This window comes from Poecilia reticulata, chromosome 5 (genome assembly GCF_904066995.2).
Source record: "Poecilia reticulata chromosome 5, P_reticulata-male-v2, whole genome shotgun sequence".
NCBI classification, from domain to species: domain Eukaryota; kingdom Metazoa; phylum Chordata; class Actinopteri; order Cyprinodontiformes; family Poeciliidae; genus Poecilia; species Poecilia reticulata.
The window spans coordinates 20,521,057-20,543,185 of record NC_088834.1 but is presented as its reverse complement, the minus strand read 5'-3'; the positions used below and the strand labels follow the sequence as shown (position 1 = coordinate 20,543,185).

Genomic DNA, 22,129 nt, shown 5'->3' with positions numbered 1-22,129 from the left:
TGAAGCAGCTGCTCAAAAACTGCATGCGGCTGAAAAAAATTGTATTTTATGCTTTCATGAAGCAGAAACCAATTCCAAAAAAATAAAGTAAAAAAAAAAAAAACAACTCTGATTTTTTTTTCTTTTTCTGCATATTTTGCATAATCCAACACAATACATTTTTGGCTCAGCGGTCATCAATAAAACCACCTGCTTAAGAAACGGCAAACTTATATCTCTCTTTCACAATTCTTTTTTTCATTCTTCCACCATGTTTCAATGTACAATAAACCCTACAATAAAACATAATGTTTGCACCATATTTTACTGTAGGAATGCTGTGAGGATGGAAGATCTTAGAATCTGTGGTGACAATTAAAAACTGCAGATGTTTTCCCTCCAACCTGGCTTGAACTTGAACTATTTTGCGAAGAAGAAAAACGGAACAATCTCACTCTGGATCCACAGGGCAGCTCTGCACCTGTTTCTAGAAAGTATTGAATAAAAATGCAATGCAGTATGTTCAGATTTGTAATTATGAAATACTTTTAAAACCACATATCATCCATGCGGTTAATCGCGTAAAAAAAAAAAAAAACATTGAATTTTGAGGTTGTAACTAAATAAATGAAACATTTCAAGAGGTATGAATACTTTTGCACTGAGATTGTAGTTCAATGTCTTGGAATATTAATGAAGGTATGAATCATATTCAGCATGTTTCCTGAAAATGTACGTTGTATGATTTTTGTAGTCTTTACATGTTTTGTTATTATAGTGCACACTTACATTTTTCATGCAGTGTTTGTCATAATTGCGACACTAATCGTTTTGTTGACCATCCAAAAGTTTGCTTAGATAAAAAGGATTTTGGGTTAGATGAGTGGTTCTGTGGTTCTGTCCAGCCTTTCATTTCAGAAAACCAAAAAAATCTGATCAAGTGAGACAAGGTCCCACAAAATGTTTGAAAGCAGTGGGATTCAGAAAAGGGAGAATGTGAGGGGAACACAGATGGGAACAATCCTTCACACCGTCTGCTTCTCTCTAAATTGAGAAAAGTGGGGTGCCGGCAACTGGATAAAGGGGAGAAAGTGACCAGCAGATGGAGAACAGACAGAGGGGTGGGATGAGGGCTGGGATAATGGAAAGGAGAGCAGGGAGGGGACAACGTTTTTCTTTTTTTTTTTAATAAAGTGTTTCTCAGGGGCCCCTCCGCTCCTGGGCACACAGAGAAAGCAGAGGCAAGGAGGACCAGTCTCTCTGATCAGGTGAGGAGTGTGTGTGTGTGTGTGTGTGTGTGTGTGTGTGTGTGTGTGTGTGTGTGTGTGTGTGTGTGTGTGTGTGTGTGTGTGTGTGTGTGTGGGGGTGTGTGTGTGTGTGTGTGTGTGTGTGTGTGTGTGCGTGTGTGCGTGTGTGCGTGTGCGTGTGTGTGTGTGTGTGTGTGTGTGTGTGTGTGTGTGTGTGTGTGTGTGTGTGTGCGTGTGTGCGTGTGTGTGTGTGCGTGTGTGTGTGCGTGTGTGTGTGTGTGTGTGTGTGTGTCTGTGGCTTTAAGGAGAAGAATGAAGGTAATGATGGTAGAGCTGCGTTTTGTGTTTCAGCTAAACTACAGAACAGTGAAAAAAGTTTAAAATGTTTTCAAACTTTTAGATCTTGATCGGTTTTGATCAGCAGGGTCTCCAGGCTCACTGGAGGTCTTGAACACTTGAACACTTTTAATGTGAACTTTTGCTCCATTCTGATGTAATTTGGTTTTCAACGTTTCCATTAGGATGTTTAATCACGACCCGTGGATCCTTCAGGCAGATAAAGTCAAGGGATAAAACAATGTTGTGCTACAAGAATATAGACAACTAAGCAACAACTTTTAAATGGATTTTTTTCACACTTTCTGACTAAATGTGTTCCAGTTTCTTTCATTGAGTCTGCAAATAATACCAAAGATAACAGTTTGTCACAGAAAATAGTAAATAAGCACCAACAAGGTGATTCATAAAGAGCTGGTTTTCACCTGCAGTAGACAATCAGCTGAGAGATGAGGCGTCTCTTAAATCCTGTCTTGTCTTTTTTTATTTTATTTTATTCTGTTTCTTAAAGAAATGACTTTCAGACTCAGTTCACCTGAATTAGATGGGTATTAGAGGACAGTCTACTGTTTCTTTTGTCCTGACTTTTCTCTTTGTGTCTGCATCAATTTTTTAAGAAGAGTTAGAAGAATATGATGGACATGCAAATTAAGGATGTGGTCTTTCAATGACTTAAAGGCAGAAACATTTGTCTTTATCTGGTTTACCAAACTGGCTAAAAACGTTTATGTATATGTGTATTTATGTATACTTATATAATTATGTAGTTTGATCTGTTCTTTGTGTATTCTGCTTTCTGACAGTGTTCTTGTACCACAGGCTACTGATCTCAGTTACTTTTGTACTGGGTAAATCAAGGTACTTTTTTTAAAAATTAATTAAATAAATGCACAAAACACATACAGTCAAAGGTAAACACACTTAGACAGTTAGCAGCTTAAGGTGTGATTTGTAAAATGTGACCATATGGATATAAAAATAGTTTAGGGACAAAGATAAGCTGCATTTAAAACATTTGATTTTAACCAACTTTCGATGTAAGGTTTTGTAAAATATATATATCTATATATATATACATACAAAAATCACATAACTTTCAGAAAACAGAACCTGGAACTTTTACATATTTTCCTCACAGGCTCCTTGTGGACTAGTCCTCTAAAAATGTGCCTCCCTGTGGACACACATGTCAAAAAACAAAGGCAAAGGCTCTGAATGATAATTCAACCCCAGCAAGTGAGCCACAAAAGCTTTTGAGTAGAAACATATTCTTGAAAAATATTAAAAACTATAAACATGCCTGTAAAAATCACAAGTTTTCGTGACATACTAAATCCAACCATGTCAAAATTTCTTATTTTTAAAGTTTTGAATCAAAGCTGTATGAATGAAATGAACAACATTTAGAACTATTCATTATTTCATCCACCTTGACATTCATTTTATCAAACAAAAAATGTAACCCCACAGCATGATTCTGCCAGCACCATGTTTCACATTTGGAACACAACCAGCAATGACCAGAAATGCCTCAGTGCTGCTGCTGCTTTGCACCCTTTCTGTCCTGTTTCTGCTTCTTTTCTTTTTTAATACTCTGATTCTCACTGGTTCCTTTGTAGAATAACAAAGGAACCAGTTATTCCTTTGTTAGATCATGTACAAACTTTGTAAACTCTCTGCAGGCTTTAGCTAGCAGATACAAATGAACGAAAACAACAAATAAAATCTAATAATGTACTGATAAATGTACACCTTATTTTTATGTTGGTCAAATTCTGTGTATTTGATAACAGGAGTGAACTCAAGATGCTGTTCAGCAAAGTTTTAGTTTAAGGATGTGCCTGCTTATTTCACCTTTCTTAGTTTTTAAACTTTCCCTCAAACACTTTTTAGTTAAATAACACTGATATGTGTCACATTAAAGTTGGAAAAATATTTGCTTTAATTTCAACAGCGTATGCGAGTGGCTCTCTTTTTCTGTCTTTCTTTTTTGATATTTTTATTATCAATCTCTTTTTTAATAAAATCTCCACCAATTAGTGCAGCATGAAGGAACGTACTCTGAATACTTTCTCTTTATTTCTGTCTCAGGCAACTGTGAAGGCTTTTGTGCTTTGTGAAAATGCGTCTGGAGACTGTAATCCTCCTGTCTGCCCTGCTTCCACTCTGCCTCTCTCATGGATGGGACCCTCTGGCCTGGCTGTTTCACCGCCACGGCCAAGCACAACAGGTTGGCTTCCTGCGGGCCGATACAGTGGGAGGGGCGTGTCCTGATGAGTGCGACTGCCCGCCAACATTCCCCATAGCCATGTACTGTGATGGACGGGGCCTGACTACCGTTCCATCCATTCCCTCCCACATCAAGTACCTGTACCTCCAGAACAACGCCATCTCAGCTGTGCCTGACGCAGCTCTGGTCAACGCAACCAGTCTGGTGTGGCTCATGTTGCATCACAATCAGTTGACGTCTGATGCTATTGGGAAGGAGGTAACGTAATGTGATCACAAAACTATGCCCAGATGTGTGTTTGTGCGAGGCTAAATGCAACGATGCGGGTCTGAGAGGCCGACAGATGGCCCCCAGATGTCTGTCAGCCTGTCGTTTGGTTTCCGTTCTTGTGTATGTCAGAGAAGTTAAGTGATTCTTTATCCTATCAAACCTTGAACCAATCTGTTCTCTCAAAGGAAGAGAGAATGGGTTGACAAAAAAAGTTCTGACTGGTTTTCAGTATTTTTAACAAATAAAAAAAGTGTTCCGTGCATTATAATTCATTCCCTTTTTCTCTGACATATTGTAGTGATATTAGTGAATGGACAAGGAAAAAGGTCCAGAGTTAAAGTCAACTGAGAATCTGTAATAAGAGAATTATATATTTTATATGATCTTTGTGAGTTTGAACTATTTTGTCATAAAAAGCACTATTAGTGAAGGAAACCACATAAAGTCCATTCTGTAGCTTTCAGGCTTCAGGTTTACAAGCCACCGGGCACACAGTAAACGGATATCATGCCGTGGGGCGGGGAACGCTTTTCTTCATCACATGCAGGGAAGCTATATACATTTGGCAACACTGTCAGAAAACCTTTCAGATGCTGCGAATGACAATGTCAGAGGTTCACCTTCCGGTCAAACCGTAGCCCTAAACATGCAGCCAGAACTACAAAGAAATAGTTTAGCTCAAGCAGGTACTAGAATGACCTAGTCAAGGTCAACAACTATCCTATTGATTACATACACCAAGACTGAAGAGTGACTAAGGTTGATTTATTTTGCAATGGTGAATATGCAAGCATATCAGTAGATGAGCAAAGCTAATGGGATCACATCCCAAAACACTTTGGACCTTTAGGTTCACTTGGGGGTTCAATATGAATGCATGTCTTGCCTTTCTGGTTTTTAATTGTAAAACATGGATCTCAGTCCGTCACGTTGAATCGCAATAAAATAAATTAAACAATGAGGTCTCAATGACACAAAATGTGCTAAATTCAAGGGGTGTGAATACTTTTGCAAGACATTTTGTTTAGTTTCTCTTTTGCAGCAGCAGCCAGTTAAACAAATATTGGAAATATTCATAATTTTGTGCTAAATGACTACTTAGATGCTCAGCAGCAGCCACTTACCAAAGATGTAAACTTTCCGCTTGTTGTTTGAAGACGCACTTTTCTCCGACTGCTAAGAAAAAACTTAATTACATCAGGTTACATGACAACCTCCTGAAGTGGTTTCTGCTGGCAGGATCTCAGATTGGAAAGACCAAGTTCTCCTCTCTTTAATAAGATGAGCAATGACTTTTTGACTCAACCAAATAGCCCTTTAACAGCATAACAAATATAAAGAACATGTGAAGGAAATATCAGGTACAGCTGTTAATTTTACATGCCATTATTACAAACATGCTTTTTCATTTTAGGCATTTTTAAAGCTGGTAGGACTGGAGCGTTTGTTTCTACACCACAATAACTTGACCAGCGTTCCACCAAACCTTCCTCGCTCACTGCGGGACTTAAGGCTTGACCACAACAGGATTGAAAAGGTAATGCTTCACTCTAACTATATTCCTAAACAGTCATTTTGTTGTTGACTTTTGCATGCTTTGGGTGTATATCATGACAAACAAATTGGCTTTGGTAATTTCACTCTTGTCCAGGTAATCCCAACAGACCTTGAAGGAATGGATAACCTCACTATCCTGCATCTTCATGGCAATGAGGTTACCGACATGACCACATCACTGAAGGCTCTAAAATCCCTCACACTGCTTGACATCAGCAACAACAAGCTGATAAAGGTAATTTAGACAACTAAAAATAAATCAAATGTTTTGGGGGGTTTTTTTCAAGCATGAATGTGAACAAAAAAAGATAATGTGGGGTTCTTCAGGACACGATTTTCGGGCCTCTTTTATTCAGTGTCTACATGCTCCCCCTTATTCAGTTTTCATCAGAGTACTACAATATCTCTTGGCATTTCTATTCTGATAGCATACAACTTTACATGTCTGTGGTAAAAGATGACCAAAGTCTCTTACGGTTGCACGATTTGTATGTGGGTAGAATCAGTGAGAGGACAGTTTTTCATTCATTTTAAGGTAGAAAGCAAAAGTTCTTGAGAGTGGAGTTTCAAAATGATCAGAGATGCTGTTCATTGTTTCAGACTAATAAATAAGTAAAGCAAAGGGAGCAACAGTTAAACCAGACACTGCAGAGGACCGAACAGAGGACCAATAACTGAAAATAATAGAAATAAACTGCCGAGACAAATCAAGTTCAAAACAAAACTTCTCACTTCCATTTCCTGTTTCAAAATAAAAGTCATCTCTGCTATCTTGAATAATACATTTAAATTAATTCAAAATATAATTAGATATCTAAACTTATTTTCCTAAGTTTTATAATGTTTATGAATTTGTAATTAAATTAAATCTTTGTTACAGTTTGTTAACAAACTGTTACAATTAGCACACTAACCTCCATAAAGAGCGGCTTTCCCACACCCACAATCTTCCTGCTATGACTATGTTTAGGGTTTTTTATAATTTACATTTTTACAATTTTTTTCTTGGCATATGTTACTATTCATGTTAGTCTGTAATGTAAATATTTTAACTGTTTTTCGTTTTCCCCTAAAAAGGGCTTTGACTTGCCTTGTGTCTGAATGACGTCATGCAAATAAACCCTTTCTTTTCTGCTTCAGGTCCCAGATGCTCTTCCTGAACATTTGCACCAGTTCTACATGGAGTTTAACTCCATTGACTCTCTGCCCGAGGATTTCCTGGGGGGATTAGCTCAGCTGCAGTATATAAGGATGTCTCACAATCTGCTGAAAGACAAAGGGATCCCATCCAACACCTTCAATGTAACCGGACTGGTGGAGCTGGACCTGAGCTTCAACAAACTGGAGCGAATTCCTACTGTCAGCAGCACACTGCAGCATCTCTACCTGCAAGCCAATCAGATCAAAGGTAAATGACCTATAAGACATATTGTGAGGAAATTACCTCACTCACAGGGATATTTTATAAGTCACTGTCCTGTCATTGCAGAGTTCTCCCTGGGAAGTTTCTGCTCTGTTGTGGATGTGACAAATTTCTCCAAACTGCAGACGCTGCGACTGGATGGGAACGAGATCAGTCAGGAGGACATCCCGTCAGAGTCTGCTCTCTGTCTGCGTCTGGCTTCCAGCATCCAGATCTAACCATGTACATTAGACCACTGTTCGAGAATTGCCAAACCCAAATCAGTGCAGGCCCAGTGGCATATTATGATGTTATCATACACACAGCTGTGATTGTTGTTCAAATGTAAAATTTAACAGATGTTTCTTCAGCAGTATTACGCTGCATCAAAGGTCAGAAAACATTGACATGCTTTAGTTAAGAGCAGTCACTTGATCATGATTACATGTTGTACTCAAAATCATTTTAGGAGCTTTAATATAATGTGTATTATTTGATATGTCTGTGACTATGATCCTTTTTTGTTGTGAGGATCATTTATAGCCTTTTATTTGCCTTTAATTTCAGTTTTTCTTTATACGTTTTCTCGTATAGTTCTCTCTGTTTTACTCTGTTATCTCTGATACATAATATAAAGTACTGCTCAAAATCTCAAGACTGCGAAAACATTATAAGCATTCAAATTTCATGCTCGTTGGTCTAATTTAAGTAAAGTGTAAAACACAAAAAAAGAAAAAGGGGGGGGAAACTAATACAGTGGGAAAGATGCACATATTATGACTGAAGTTCACTATTATTAATACTTGGAAGCCCTAAAACAGAGTTTAGTGTCAAAAAATTACACATAAGTTGACACTCTGTCAACTATGGCTGGTGGTAATATACGTCCATGTTTTTATTGTAAATCTCTCCTGCTATATATTCAACAGGATTACATAGATAGATAGATAGATAGATAGATAGATAGATAGATAGATAGATAGATAGATAGATAGATAGATAGATAGATAGATAGATAGATAGATAGATAGATAGATAGATAGATAGATAGATAGATAGATAGATAGATAGATAGATAGATAGATAGATAGATAGATAGATAGATTTCTCTGTTTTGAGATCTTCCAGAATGATCTTATGCTTGAGGGCCTCCTGTCCCTTTAAATCAAAGTAAGGTATCGCTGGCCACGCCCCCAACTCAAAGTTAACATTCGCACTTGAGGATGACTGTAACTAGACGCGCTACTATATAAACATACATTTTGAAGTGATGCAAGTACTTTCTGAAGGGTAAGTCAATAGCAAAACACTTGCCTTTCCCAGCAACCATTGTGCTTTGCATACAGCGGCAAAACCAAATGATCAATAGTGCTGGAGATTAGCTTGGTTAGTTAAGGCGTTGGGGGTTGCTAGGTAACGGCGCAGTACCGTTGATGCTATCCTAAAATCAACGGCAGATAGTTTTCTAACCCCCAAATCAGCTTTTGTTTTGCTGATAAACTGTCTAAATAAGTTATGTATGGTTCTATTTTTATTTTGTATTTTGATATTTTTGTGTAAACTTCTTTAGTTTCGCATTATTTTTTGCCTAAAACCGTCTCAGTGCGGCACCTTTCCGTTTAACGGTGCCAGCAGTTGAATTATTCAGTTTGTTTCAAACCTTCAGGTTTCTCTCACTAAGCCCCGCGTTTGGGAATAAACCATCTCACTCAGACACACAACAGACTTGTTAGTTGGGAGAGTTAGCGTGGCCGCAGCAACAAGTGATGATGGCCTCCAAATGTGTGATTTATTTTGTTTATTCACAATGTGGACACAGAGCGGAATGGGTCTCCTTTACCCTGACTATTGGCGAAGGTATGCTGCAGGATGAACAAGGACTGCCAGACAGATTGTAGTGCTGGGGAAACGGGATCTCTGGCTATTTACTCAAGACATATGAAGCAGCTGGTTGTTTTTAACGAACTGGCTTGTCAGACAGCAAAAAATAACTTATTGCCAAAAACAGCAGTTTCTTTTTTATTTTTAAGAGCTTGGACTGTGACAATAACAGCTACTTATTCTATCTTTATTAGGTAACTATGGATCTGACTGCATGGCAGAGCAATCATAGCCCCACAAACATTAATACTGCTTTTGAAAAACTCTCACATGTACAGTTCTTTAGGACACCAGTCACATAAAGAAGTGTAATTTATATCACTAATCTGCACACAGTAATTGCATTTAATCATATTTTCAAATTTATTTTACTGATACTCATTGATTGGAGAAAATATTAAAACTCACAATCATGACACAGATAGTGTTGTGGGGTTTAATCATACTTAACCTTTATGATCACAACAATAAATAACATTTTTTATTATAAGTAATTTATCACGATACATGGTAAATAATACAATAAATACCGACACCAAACTGAGACCCAACTGGAACTATATGTGAATTTTGCATAGACCCTTTTTATCAAATTTCATTTTTGTACAATTATACAGTTGAACAGCATAATCTGCATTTGAATTCAGCCCTTTTTACTCTGGTGTATCAGTGAAACCAGCTGACTCCAGAAGTCACCTAATTTGTAAGCCGTGTCTAATTTTGAGGAATACAATCTCAGTGTAAATCCAGCTGTTGTGTTTCTTCACTCAATATAACACTACACTAGTGTTGTGATGTATCCAAGTGTGATCAGATGCAGAGTCCACTCAGTGGCTGTTTTCCCTCACAGACAGTATTTCAAATTGAGATTTCATGTTTTTTATATGTGGTTTAAGTGCTGTATTTTTAAAACATAATTAACACAAAGTTTATGTCATTTAGCTATGAAGTCGGAGATCAGGAAAAGAGGACGGAGAGAGAAGGAATCGGGGAACAGGTTGGTCTAATATTAGGAGGAAGTGTAGTGTAGGAACAGCCACTTAATCCCAAATTTTGATTTTAAAATATTATTTACTTTCTAAAAGTGCATTAGTAAGTGATGCACATTTGGAAATGTTTAAAGCTATTAAATAATGCTTGTTTAAAACAGCATTTTGTAACTTTTATGAAACATTATTTTACATATTTGTTCAAACAATCACTATATCACTATGTTGTGACAGCATAGGACAATCTATAAAAAAAGACAAATCAAGCTCCTCAGCTTTCTCCCTATGGACCTGCTGTCATTTGAACAAATACGTTGCTCTGTCAGAAACAACCAATCAGAGCCAGGAAAAGGGTCTTAGCGCTGTCAATCACCCTCATACACATGTTTTAACAAATGTCTAAAAACCATCTTTTTATAAAAGTTACGTAGTGTAGCATTAACCATATGAAAACACAGTTAGCAGTGATCTCTACTGAAAACAATATTGCACCATTGATGCCATTCTGGACAAATTGGCGAGTGAAAACGGATATGTCACAATTTAGTTTTAGCAGTCCAGGCTGCTGCTCAGATGTCAAAATTTATTCATTTAGTCATTAATATTTTGTAATGTATCAGCATGGACCTCAGAAAGTATGTAGTTGCGCCCCAGCTTGAACAGCATCCGCAGACTGCTGCACTCTACAGGTTTCTGACGTGCACAACAATAACCGTCAGCTAGGGATGGGAATCATTTTTTGGAGAGAGCCGGTTGTAGAGAACCAGTTCTCAGTAGTTAAATTCCTTGGACTCTTTAATCTTCTAACCTAGTGATTCCACTTGTCGGTTCCAATAGCGTGTGACGAATTTGGCTTAGTTTAAAGGAATCTGATGTTTAATCACACAACTGTCGACAGCACTTACCAAAAGCAGAAACCAAAGTTACCTCTCTATCAGGGATTATGGGATAAGATATCAGATCCATCGTCAGGCTCTGATTATATGCTGACAATGTGACCACATGTGTGTACAAGCTGTTATTATCTGAGCGCCATGCGTCAGCAGAAAGCGGTATTAGATTGTACTGAAGACTGTTGAGATTTCACTGATTCTGATAAACAAATTTCTCTATTTGTACGTTATTTCTATGCAAGAGGATGATGAGAGGAATCATCCGTACTGTATTCACCTGCACAAATAAGCCCTGTTAATAAAACATTTATCAGTCCAGAACTATGTATCATGCATCATATTCCTGTTTAAGGGGATTGTGGATGCAGTCAGAGACCACAAAGGGAGGGTCGAAGCAGGTGATACGTAGGAGGAGATCCATTGCAACAAACCTGCAGAGGGGATTCAGTTTTTTCTCGTTTAGAGTTTAACAGACAAGTGGAAGGGCATGAAGAAGTACAGCTGGAAAGGTTTGAAGGATTTAATTTTGGGGAAGCCTGTTGATCAGGTAGGTTTGATCCAGGAGTTATATATTTTTTTGTTTTTGTTTTTTAACTTTGGAAAAAGTGACATGGGGAATGTTCTGCTGCTATTTCTGACTTTGATCACTGCAGAAGTACAATAACTTGATTTCCTCATTACTGATTTTTAATTTGATTACAGTAATGCCCTTTTAGAAGAAAATATGGTGGTTACAAAACTATGCAAGCCAATGTACTCTAAAACACTGTCATGTTAATCTTTACTCAAAAACTAGAACAAATAACCCAGTTTTTGTTCTAGGTTATTTGAACAAATACTAGGTTAAATCTAAACCGCAGTGTTGCTTTTTTCTTGGGGAGATTGATAAATAAAAATAGACTACAAAGTGATCAGTATTTTTCGTTTGTTACATTGTCTATACTTTGTCATAAAGCAGGATGCATCCGCAAATGGCGGTAATGGACATGCTGCCCGTGAAAACTGGTCAAACAAGCGTGACTATGTCCTCTCCTTGATCGGCTATGCTGTTGGACTGGGAAATATCTGGAGATTTCCCTACCTGACCTACAAGAATGGAGGGGGTACATTAGTATTCTCAGATCCATTATCCAATCCACCGGGGCTCCTTTTCAGTCTTGTCATTAATTGTGCTATCATTTGTTTTTTTTATTCTGTGCCATTGTCATATAGGGGCCTTTCTCATCCCATACTTCACAATGCTTCTGGTGACTGGCATTCCCCTTTTCTTCCTTGAAAGTTCCTTCGGTCAGTTCTGCAGCCAGGGTCCTATCAATATTTGGAGAGCAGTGCCGATCCTGCAGGGTGAGATTAGAAAAAAACATCTGTCATTCATTTCAGGGTGATGAAAGGTAGATGTGGTTAATGGTCAACACTGTGTCCACAAATGAATGCGGTTCTCATATTTAAAGAGAACCGCTGTTAGTGAACGGCTCTATTAGCAACAGTTAACTTCAGCCCACCTCTGATTGTACGCTAGCTTCTTTAAGACTTTGATAATGCAAATTCTCCTTTTGCTGGTAAAAGGACAGGAAGAGCATTTTAACAAGTAAAATTTAAGTAAAATATAGATATTTTATCAGCCATTAGACAAGTCATTCACTATTCAATCATTTGCTGTTGTCTGTGAAAACAAGTCAAATATACATGTAAATACTGATAAGTAATGAAACTCTTTGATGAGCTGCACAGCTGTTAGTGCTTCTGCCTAGCAATAAGGTCCTGGGTTTGAATCCTGGCTTTTGACATGCACTGTACACTGATAGAACTAATGAAATGTTTATGTTTTAAGGAGTTTTCATCATTTTACAGTTTATATTCTCGCCTCTCTTTCCAGGTGTCGGCATAGGAATGGTGATGGTGACTCTCTTAATAGCTATTTACTACAACGTCATCATTGGCTACAGCCTGTACTACATGTTTGCCTCCATGCAGAGCCCTCTTCCATGGGCCAGCTGCCCTAACTCCACTACCGCCACTACCTGCAGTGACAAGCCTTCCGGTGCTTATTTAAAATGTCATAGTTGCATCTTCTGCGGTTTAGAAGGAGGTGCCATTTCTCTGAGGTTTTAAACCCTTTAGGAACATCATAAGATGCCAAACGGTTGCATTGTGACAGATGACACAATCCAATCAAAAGATGTGTGATCCATTCACTAACTGTTTATCTTTTTTTAGTATATTGTAATGTCAGTGGTATGTTGACGGAATCGGTCACGAATTGTAAGCCATCCAACATAATCAAGATGGATGTCCAGAGCCCGAGCGAGTACTACTGGGAGTAAGAGCTACACATTTCTAATGAGCATACTGAAATTGACCCTACTGCATGCAAGCATGCTAAAGATGTCTCTCTTGTCATGTTTAGCCACGTGGCTCTGGAGCGATCCAGTGGCCTGGCGCAAACAGGACCAGTAGTTTGGCACCTTGCTCTTTGCCTGTTGTTGAGCACCATCCTTGCAGGTGCATCTCTGATCAAAGGCATCAAGTCATCAGGAAAAGTAAGTCCTCATATCTACAGCATATGGATAAGCTTGTCCATAATTTGAAGTGGAAAATCAAAAGTTCTGCCATAATTGACTGAAGAAGAACTCTTGCGCAATGCAGAATGTAGTTCTCTAAATAAGTTTATGTTCACTCAAGGGAGCAAATTTCATGTTAATTAATGATTAATTAATGATTAGTTTGAACTTATTTTTGTCCAGGGTGGAATAACTACCTAATGTAACTTTCCGTACAACTTTAATGTTTTTTATAGACGTTTGAATGTATTATTTAATCCAGTTAATTTAAAAAATACTTTATTAATTCCAGTAGAAAAATAAATGTTGCAACTAGTCTTATAAAGTTACATTCAAAACATTGTTGTAGATGCTAATGACTGTGGCAGGAAAGATCTCCTGTAGCCGTTTGTAGCGCAGTGAAGCTGAAGAAGCTTCTGACTGAAGACACTGACTTTAATCCAATTTTGGTCACTGTAGAACATAAAAACTCAATGCAGAAAGACTGCAGACTGGGATTAAAACCCACCACCTACTTGCTGCAAGGCAAAAGCACTAAGCACTGTTTCACTGTACTGCCAAATATTTCCACACCACCAAGTTAACAAGTTTGGTTATATCTCCCTTAACAACAGAAGGTATGGATTCAACCGTAGATAAAGGGTGCAGAGTTTGTACATCTCAAGAGAGAAAGTACAGCTGCTGCCCTAATGTGTCGACAGGAATCAGTTATGGTGGTTCAGGCGTCTGATAAGAACGACTCCTGGGTAAATCTGACACGTCTTACTAAACGTATCATCTGGCCCCAGGAATGAGAGATTGATGCTGGGAGAGAGAGGTCTGGGTTTCCCTTCCAGACCTCTGCAGCATGGATGGATGGATGAAATTAATAAACAATGAGATTTCCAGTTAATTCTGAGCAACATGCCTTCAGTTTACTTTTTCACCCTTTCTGTTGTTTCTCTGTTGTCCAGTGCCTTGCATCAAGCATGTGTGAAATCATGTCGTGTACATTTTAAGACTATATTTAGCCTCTGATTTCAAACTCATCTTCTTTCTCTGAAGGTTGTGTATTTCACGGCCACATTTCCTTATGTGGTGATTTTTATCCTGCTGATCAGAGGATTGACACTAGAGGGAGCTAGAGATGGGATTGAGTACTACATTGGCAAACAATCCAATTTGACAAAACTGGCTGAAGCCGAGGTGGGTGTCCAATCATCCATTATCTGCCTCGTCATGTAACACTAGCTTAAACTTTTCAGCTGCATTGTGTGTGTGTGTGTGTGTGCGTGTGTGTGTGTGTGTGTGTGTGTGTGCGTGTGTGTGTTGTAGGTGTGGAAAGACGCAGCAACCCAGATCTTCTTTTCCCTGTCTATTGGCTTGGGAGGACTCATGGCCCTCTCTTCCTATAACAACTTCCACAACAATGTGTTCACAGACACATTAATTGTGTCGATTACTAATGCTGGTAGGAACCCAGATTGCTGCACTATTTGGTAAAGAAATTTTACAATGGCACCGATTTGTGACGTGTTTTCTTGTCTTTAAAGCAACTAGTATCTTTGCTGGCTTCGCAATCTTCTCCATAATGGGTCATATGGCTCACATCTATAAATTACCAGTTTCACAAGTGGTAAAGGAAGGTCAGACATTCAAAGTGTTCGGCTGGCCCTGAGGTCTGGTGTATGAAACTATCAGTATTGATGTCATTGTGTTTTCTTCTGCAGGATTTGGCTTGGCATTCATTGCCTATCCAGGCGCTCTCACTAAGCTCCCTGTCTCACCACTGTGGTCCATTTTGTTCTTCTTCATGATTCTCACTGTCGGTCTGGACTCTCTGTTTGCAGAAATAGGTTAGATATTTAACTCAGAGTCAAACTGTGGGATTTTCATTTTCTAAAGCCTCTCCTTTTGTCCATAGAGGTGATATTAACCTCCCTGCAGGATGCTTTTCCCAAACTCTTCAAATCCAGGCGAGCCTCACTGACAATAGTAACATGTACATTCATCTACCTTTTGGGCCTGCCGTGTATCACAAGAGTAAGTTTGTCTCACTGCAGCTTTCCGTTATCTATTTTAAAACCTGGCAATGCGTTATATCTGTTCCTTTGAATTAAAGGCTGGAATCTACTGGGTGACGCTCATGGACTCGTTTATCGCCAGCTGGGTTGTTCTATTTTTGGTTCTCTTAGAGGTCGCTGGTGTTTCCTACATTTATGGTAAACATGACCTCCAAAAATCGGTGCACACATTTATGAAAGCGAGAGACTCCCTCAAAACCCAGTCTGGGTGGGTTTTTTTTTTTTTCTTTGAACAGGATTGGACCGTTTTATTGACGACATCCAAATGATGATTGGAGAACATTCCCCCCGTTTCTGGCTGTGGTGGAGGTTATGTTGGTTCCTTTTCACCCCCTGCATCTTACTGGTAAAAAAAAAAAAAATAGAACTCATACATTGTTTCTGCTTCTTCTATTTATCATGTTTAGGTGTAACAACGTATAAAAGAACAGTTTAAATGGATAAATAATGAAAAACCTAGACTTAGGCCTACTTTTGTGCACCTAATATTTGGATGTAAATTTTTCACAGCCACTGTAATTTTGATCAACATTTATCTGAAGACGCAGATAAAGATACAGAAGATCCCAGCGTTTGTTTGTTTTTTTTCTCTCTAAAGTCATACTTCATTGTTGTTTAGGTTATCTTGGCCTGGTCTCTATCGACCTTTACAGCCCCCACATATGGAGACATACACTTCCCAACCTGGGGGTTGTCTCTGGGATGGCTCATGCTTTTTTTCGTCCTGATCTGGCTCCCTATTGCTGCCATCTATCATCTGAGAAAAGTTGAAGGAACCCTCTTATCTGTAAGTAAACATGTCATAATTTTAAATCTCATGTGTGCTATTTTTCTGCATTTTCATGATTTCAAATGTTTTGATATCTGCAGCGACTGAGATCAGTGTCTGCCCCGTCGAAGGACTGGCATCCCATGCTGGACATGCATCGAGGAGAGCGCTACCCAAAAGAGGAATGTGTCCAAAGAGTGGACATCCCCAATGAGGATGACGAGAGCTCCGACCACTTCCTTTAATGTGTCTGTTCATCTGTTTATCGGTTAATCTGAGTATGTGTGGCATGTTTCTCAATCTATAGAATTGCTTTAAAAAATGATAACAAAAAAATGTTTAGCATGATTACTTTTATTTAAATGCATTGTGGGACCAAATAGTGTTTGTAATCTAAACTTAAACTTACTTGTAGCATTGTAAAAAAAAAATCTGATCAGTTTGATTGTATGTTTTGTTTATTTTATTATACCTAACAAGGTGAAATTTGGCATTGTCTCATTGTGACGATCTTGATCAGCAACATTGTATTGTCATGTGGATAAATGCGCACAAGGCCTAAATAACAACCAACGTTTTACAGACAAAAAAAAGTGGGTAAATCAAAACGCACCTGACCACACTATTTTTACTCCGTAGGGGGCGTGAGGAATTATATGCTACTTTGTTCTGGCGTCTCAAATAAAATCCCTGTAAAAGTTTGTGAATAATATGCAAAAATGTGAAAAAAAAGTTATTTTTTTAGGGCTGAGGCTTAAATCCATTTAGAGCGACTTAGGTGACCCTCCTTGGTTCTCGTCTGACATACCATTTGGTTTTATTATTCCATCTAGCTCTGCAGAGGAGAGAAAGAAGGGGTTGATATTTGTTTTTTATTTTCTTTCATAACCTCTTCTGAGCGGTCAGATAACCATTATCCTGGGAGCCTCAGGGTCTTTTTTAAAGCCTTTGTATCTGCCACCTAATTACCTGAGTGAGAATATACCTCACTGCTGGCTGCTCTACTCACAAACACACACTCTGCCCGGCTAGGTTTCCTCATAACAACAGCAGCATCCTTCCCAGGTTAAACACAAGTTTAGCTGTATCAGATATGAGACAATTTTACTATATTATCCGATGTCACCTTCTGTTTATGTACATAGTTCTTTGGAGCTTTTTATGTATTACACTGTTATGTTTGTTAGCTAGTAACTCTGTTGTTTACATGTAATCGACTGCGCATGTTTATATTTTAAAATTTCAATTAATCTACGATTTGTGTAAATGAATGTGTCATTTTATTCTGTATTTGTACCACTAATGTTTAAGATGTCAATAAAAAGCCAACATCAGATGCCTTCATCAAACTCAGATATAAAACAATTTCCTGTGTTTGTGCTGCATTTTATGTTGTTTTGTTTCCCAGAAAGAATTAATGTGTCCCAATGAGCTTTAGCACTTAGGTCTGAATGACCTTAGTGCAGTGGTCCCCAACCCCTGGTCCGTGGACCTGTACCGGTCCGTGGACCAATTGGCACTGGGCCGGCAAGGAATAATTAAATATTTCCGTTTTATGTATTATTTGAGTCTGGAGGATCTTTTATTTTGAAAATCCTTTAACCGGATTCTCTCGGTTACTTGCGCGCCAACACTGAGCCCACAAGCAGCAAAATGAGTAAGAAACAGATCAGATGTCTTTGGAAAGTTTCTTTGCAAAGGGGAAAAGGCCCAGAAAAGAGACAGGAGAATGGATTTATCCCGGACCGGTAGGTGAGTCCCACATTACAAGCTGCTCTGAGTAACATGCGGCGACCGGCTGCTAATGAGCCGGTCGCCAAGCTGCTTCGCCAAGTGTCTCTCATCACTCCCAGATCGGACCATCTCGTTGCAGAGAAACAAGCTCAGGGCTCCCGTTAGTCAGTATCGTGAGTTAAAATTTGTACGAAAGTAAAATGTTTGTTTTTGTGGGCATCTGTATCTTATTTTGAAGAGATATGTAAACGTTACCATAGCGACCATAGTCAGAGTGCGTTTGGGCAGTGGTCGAGAGGAGATGAGTAGAGCTTGTGAGTCTTAAGTCTGGTTTAGACGTAAAGATTTAAGAATTGTCGACCGATTCTCCAAACCTCTGTGACCACAGAGCTGATAAAAACAATAAGTTCGATCGGTTCGTGTGTCCAAGGCAGGAGCAACACGAACGATTCCAGTCAGAACATCCGGATTCCAGAGGATAATCCAGCAAAACCCCCAACATAGCGGGAATTTAGAATAACCAATCACGGATGACGATGTAGAAGCAATAGTGAACGTTTGTGGACTCATTTTAAGAAATAAAAGACGTAACAAAAAGAAAAGGCGGTGGATAAAAGGCGACGGGAGCAGCCGCTCTATTTGCTGCAGTATGATTTGGAGGTGAATATGTTTTTTCATAGTTAACATTTTTAACTGAATAAACAAAATAATGACCTTTAGATTTAATAATAAACATTTCCACATATCATCTCCGATATCCACCGGACTCTCAGTTGCGCGATATGTCAGCTGTTTGGGATTCCCCTCTGTTCTTACATCACCGTGCTTTCTGATTCACCTTGCTTTCTGAAATTTTGCTGCGGCGAGCCGCAGCAAAATTTCCAAGTCTTGACCGGTCCGCGGTAACAAAAAAGGTTGGGGACCACCAAGGGCGTGGGAACAAGTTTATCATTGGGGGGGACACATATCGGAACCTTGAAAGATCCGTAAATAGCTTGAGCAAAAATGTCAAACAATGGTGTCATCAACGTGTTACTCTAATCTGACCCCTTGTAACGCGTAATCTAACGTGTTACTATTTACAATCCAATAATCAGATTAAAAATATGTATCCAAGTTAAGTATTTGTGATTATTTTTAGAAAACACATATTGTTGCTTTCTTCTTTTTCCTTGGGGAGATACGTTTCATATGTAACACCAGCGACACAAACGTAAACGATGGAGGGAAAAGAGATGCACATTTTCTAGCTGATGGATGAATTTTTCATTGATTGATCAAATTACTCTTTCAAAGTAACTATGCCATCCATGGCAATAAACTAACTATATATCATATGTGTGTGAGCAGGGCCTAAAATCACAACAAAAGATTCATGATGTGTGCAAATAAAAGTTTATGTTTGGCAAATAACTTTTTAAGTTCACAAGACAAAAATTAGTTATTTCATTTTTTTTTAAGTTTTTTGAACAAAACGACTTGTTTTTAAAAAAGAAATCATTACAATTCCAAAAGTTATTACAATTTTATTTTACTTAACTGAGGTCAGTTTTTTTTTCCCATTGGGAAAAAAAATGTAACTTCATACTCTGCAAACCAGACCCTAAACTAAAGTCTGGGTTGAGTTTTTTTCCCCTTCATTAATGACACACACTATATCTATTATGGTAATTCAGGGCGAGTTATTTTTAATTCTAAATGAATATCGTTGTTATTTAAGTGTTATTCTCCTTCAAGATACATTTACCTAACGCTAGAATAAATGCAATGTACGTTATGCAGCAAAGGAAATTAGAAGATTGGACATATATCCATTATGGAGATAAGTTTTGGACGGGCGATGTGCCTCGTACACAGGGAAGAAGCTTTTTAGTTATCTAGCTTTGCTAGCAAAGTCGTTAGCTAGCAGCTAGCTAATAGCACAACAACAACAGCCTAATGTCTGTATGATAAAAATACTGAATCGATAGATAGGAACAGTTTCTCCTCACCTGGCTGTCTCCTCCCATTCAGTAGTTCTTCAGAGAAAGGCAGACGCAGAGGCCTGTCAGTGTCTGTTGTATTTCATTACCTCTCTGCTTAAACCGCGACTCTGAGCTGAAGCAGAAACGATACGTCAGCGTTTTCCGTCATCTGACAAGTAGCAAGTCGTCTCCACTTTATTCACCAAAAAAAATTTTTTTTATAATTCACCAAAAACTGTTCTGTAATCTGGAATGTTCGCTACGTTGAGCTCCAGTTAGCCGCCTTATCTCACTGCGCGAGAGGCAACTGCGTCATGCGTCACGGGCAAAAGGTCAAAGGTAACAAGGTGACCGGAGGGCTTATTATGTTGTACAAAAATAATAATAAATAATTTTAGTACATTATTATGTGTCAGAAGAGGGCTTAGAAAATAATAATACAAAAAATTTTTTAAAAATTAAAATTTGACCAAAATGGCACTTGGGGGCACGGAGCGAAAAGGGCAGGTGCTCAAGCACCCCCAGTCCCCCCTCTGCACGTGTCTGGTCTGTAGTCATTAACTCTGTAGAACTTTGAAGACCTTTGCACACTTACCCAGCTCAGCTTTCATTGACCTCACTTCGTGATTTGACTGACCTGACAATTTGTTTCTAAGTTGCTGTAGTTCCCAATTGCTTTCACTTCGTTATAACCCCACTATTCCAGCTACAGGTGGAATATTTAGTTGCAAGATCATTCCACAACTGGACTCACTGCTGGATTTCACACGTTTGGGGACATGAAAGTGACACCTGAGTTCAATGATTTAGAGGGGTGAATAAAAAGCAAAAAAGTATTCAACACCTCCACCAGACTTCAACAAACGTCTTAAATTGAACTGCAGTAAAACTCCAGTAGCGTAAAAAAAGAACAAAAAACAAAAAAAACAACGTAGAAGTAATTGGAACGTTACTTTCTAACTAATCATAACTTTCATGGTAATATACCATAAAAACTGTTTAGCATGAGGTACGTGTGTACTGATGCAGAGGTGCTGAAAGTTTTACATTAAATACAATCGCAACGCTACCAGATTTAGTGCATTCATCAAACATGACCTGTTGACTAAAAACTAAAACATTGGCTTAGTGGGCACTGTACACAAAAATGCATCTCTTTATGCTAGTACTTTAAAAATTGAAGCTAACAGGCTGTGAGATTTAATCTTTTATGCTAAAACTCATTGGCATATATAAAATCAACTACTGAAAAGTCACAGTAGAGTTCAGGAAAATATTTTCTGTATGACATTCTTACAGAAAACCAGTTCTTACAGTTCTGCACAGTAGCGCAGGGCTGCACAGTGGTGAAGTTGGTAGAGCTGTTGCCTTGCAGCAAGAAGATTCTGGGTTCTGGGTGCATGGAGTTTGCATGATCTCCCTGTGCATGCGTGGTTTTTATCGGGTTTCCTCCCTCAGTCCAAAAACATGACTCTCAGGTTAATTGGTTTCTCTAAATTCTCCCTTGGTGTGTGTGTGTGTGTGTGTCAACTTGTCCACGGATGTGGACAAGTTGAGAGCTGACAAGTTGAGAGCTTGTCCAAAACTCATTGTCCTTTCCAATGAGGATTCTGGAAAGGACAAACATGGCATACAGTTTAAAAAGTCTTTGTCACGTAGAAATGAACAAAAACTCAACAAACAGGTTAGAGAGAAGGCAGAGGAACGATTGGTAAAGCCAAGGCAAACACCCAGAGTTAGTGAAGGCAAATGGTCAGAATATGTACATGACGAGAGGGAGAAAAATGTTCACGAGCAGGTAAAATTTCAAGAGAAATGTAAGAAGATGGCCTATGAAAATATAGAGAATATAAGGAGAAAAGAATATGTCAAAGAAGCTGTTGAGGAGAAAAAGCTTAATCAAGAAAAAGCTAAGCAGGAGTTTGCCCAAAAGTTACTTGACAAACAGGAGAAAGAAAAGAAAGTCAAAATGCAAAAGTATTTGACTGATGCATGGGATGATCAAGTTGAATACAAACGGCAAAAGCAGATTGAAATGGACAAGATCATAAATAAAGGGTCTGATTCCTAGATGGAATCAGAGCAGTCGCATCGAACGGAGGACGTTGAGAAGAAGAAACAGAAGAAGCAGCAGAAACTCAGAACACAGGACAAGACTGAGCAAAACATGAGGGACCAAAAGTTTAATTCTTTAGAGGAATGTAAGCAGATTGTTTATGAAAATCTGGATAATATTAAGAAGACGGAAGCTGCC

At 38.6% G+C, this 22,129-nt stretch overlaps 2 protein-coding genes across 3 annotated transcripts; both read left to right on the top strand.

Annotated features, from left to right (window-relative positions):
• Positions 1–1,143: 1,143 nt before the first annotated feature.
• On the top strand, positions 1,144–8,092 carry fmoda (fibromodulin a). The gene is made up of 6 exons (XM_008409238.2): positions 1,144–1,247; positions 3,654–4,050; positions 5,477–5,599; positions 5,714–5,854; positions 6,760–7,027; positions 7,109–8,092. Exons 2-6 carry the CDS (start codon positions 3,685–3,687, stop codon positions 7,258–7,260), a joined length of 1,050 nt encoding a protein of 349 aa, XP_008407460.1. The 5' UTR covers positions 1,144–1,247; positions 3,654–3,684; the 3' UTR covers positions 7,261–8,092.
• A 101-nt stretch (positions 8,093–8,193) lies between these two features.
• On the top strand, positions 8,194–17,542 carry slc6a14 (solute carrier family 6 member 14). 2 transcript variants are annotated; one of them, XM_008409237.3, is made up of 16 exons: positions 8,194–8,311; positions 9,845–9,899; positions 11,743–11,887; positions 11,997–12,128; positions 12,661–12,825; positions 13,002–13,104; positions 13,192–13,324; positions 14,390–14,530; positions 14,660–14,795; positions 14,878–14,970; positions 15,055–15,180; positions 15,249–15,367; positions 15,447–15,546; positions 15,645–15,754; positions 16,028–16,195; positions 16,279–17,542. In XM_008409237.3, exons 1-16 carry the CDS (start codon positions 8,292–8,294, stop codon positions 16,420–16,422), a joined length of 1,890 nt encoding a protein of 629 aa, XP_008407459.1. In that variant the 5' UTR covers positions 8,194–8,291; the 3' UTR covers positions 16,423–17,542. The 2 variants fall into 2 exon arrangements, with proteins under 2 accessions (XP_008407459.1, XP_008407458.1); XM_008409236.3 differs by having other exon boundaries at positions 11,740–11,887.
• Positions 17,543–22,129: the final 4,587 nt, after the last annotated feature.

Coding starts and splice junctions, on each gene's coding strand:
- fmoda (XM_008409238.2), top strand. CDS start 3,685: ATGCGTCTGGAGACTGTAATCCTCCTGTCTGCCCTGCTTCCACTCTGC. Junction 5,600..5,713: donor ACCACAACAGGATTGAAAAG/GTAATGCTTCAC, acceptor ACTCTTGTCCAG/GTAATCCCAACAGACCTTGA. Junction 7,028..7,108: donor GCAAGCCAATCAGATCAAAG/GTAAATGACCTA, acceptor CTGTCATTGCAG/AGTTCTCCCTGGGAAGTTTC.
- slc6a14 (XM_008409236.3), top strand. CDS start 8,292: ATGCAAGTACTTTCTGAAGG. Junction 13,325..14,389: donor GCATCAAGTCATCAGGAAAA/GTAAGTCCTCAT, acceptor CTTTCTCTGAAG/GTTGTGTATTTCACGGCCAC. Junction 14,531..14,659: donor CAAAACTGGCTGAAGCCGAG/GTGGGTGTCCAA, acceptor TGTGTGTTGTAG/GTGTGGAAAGACGCAGCAAC.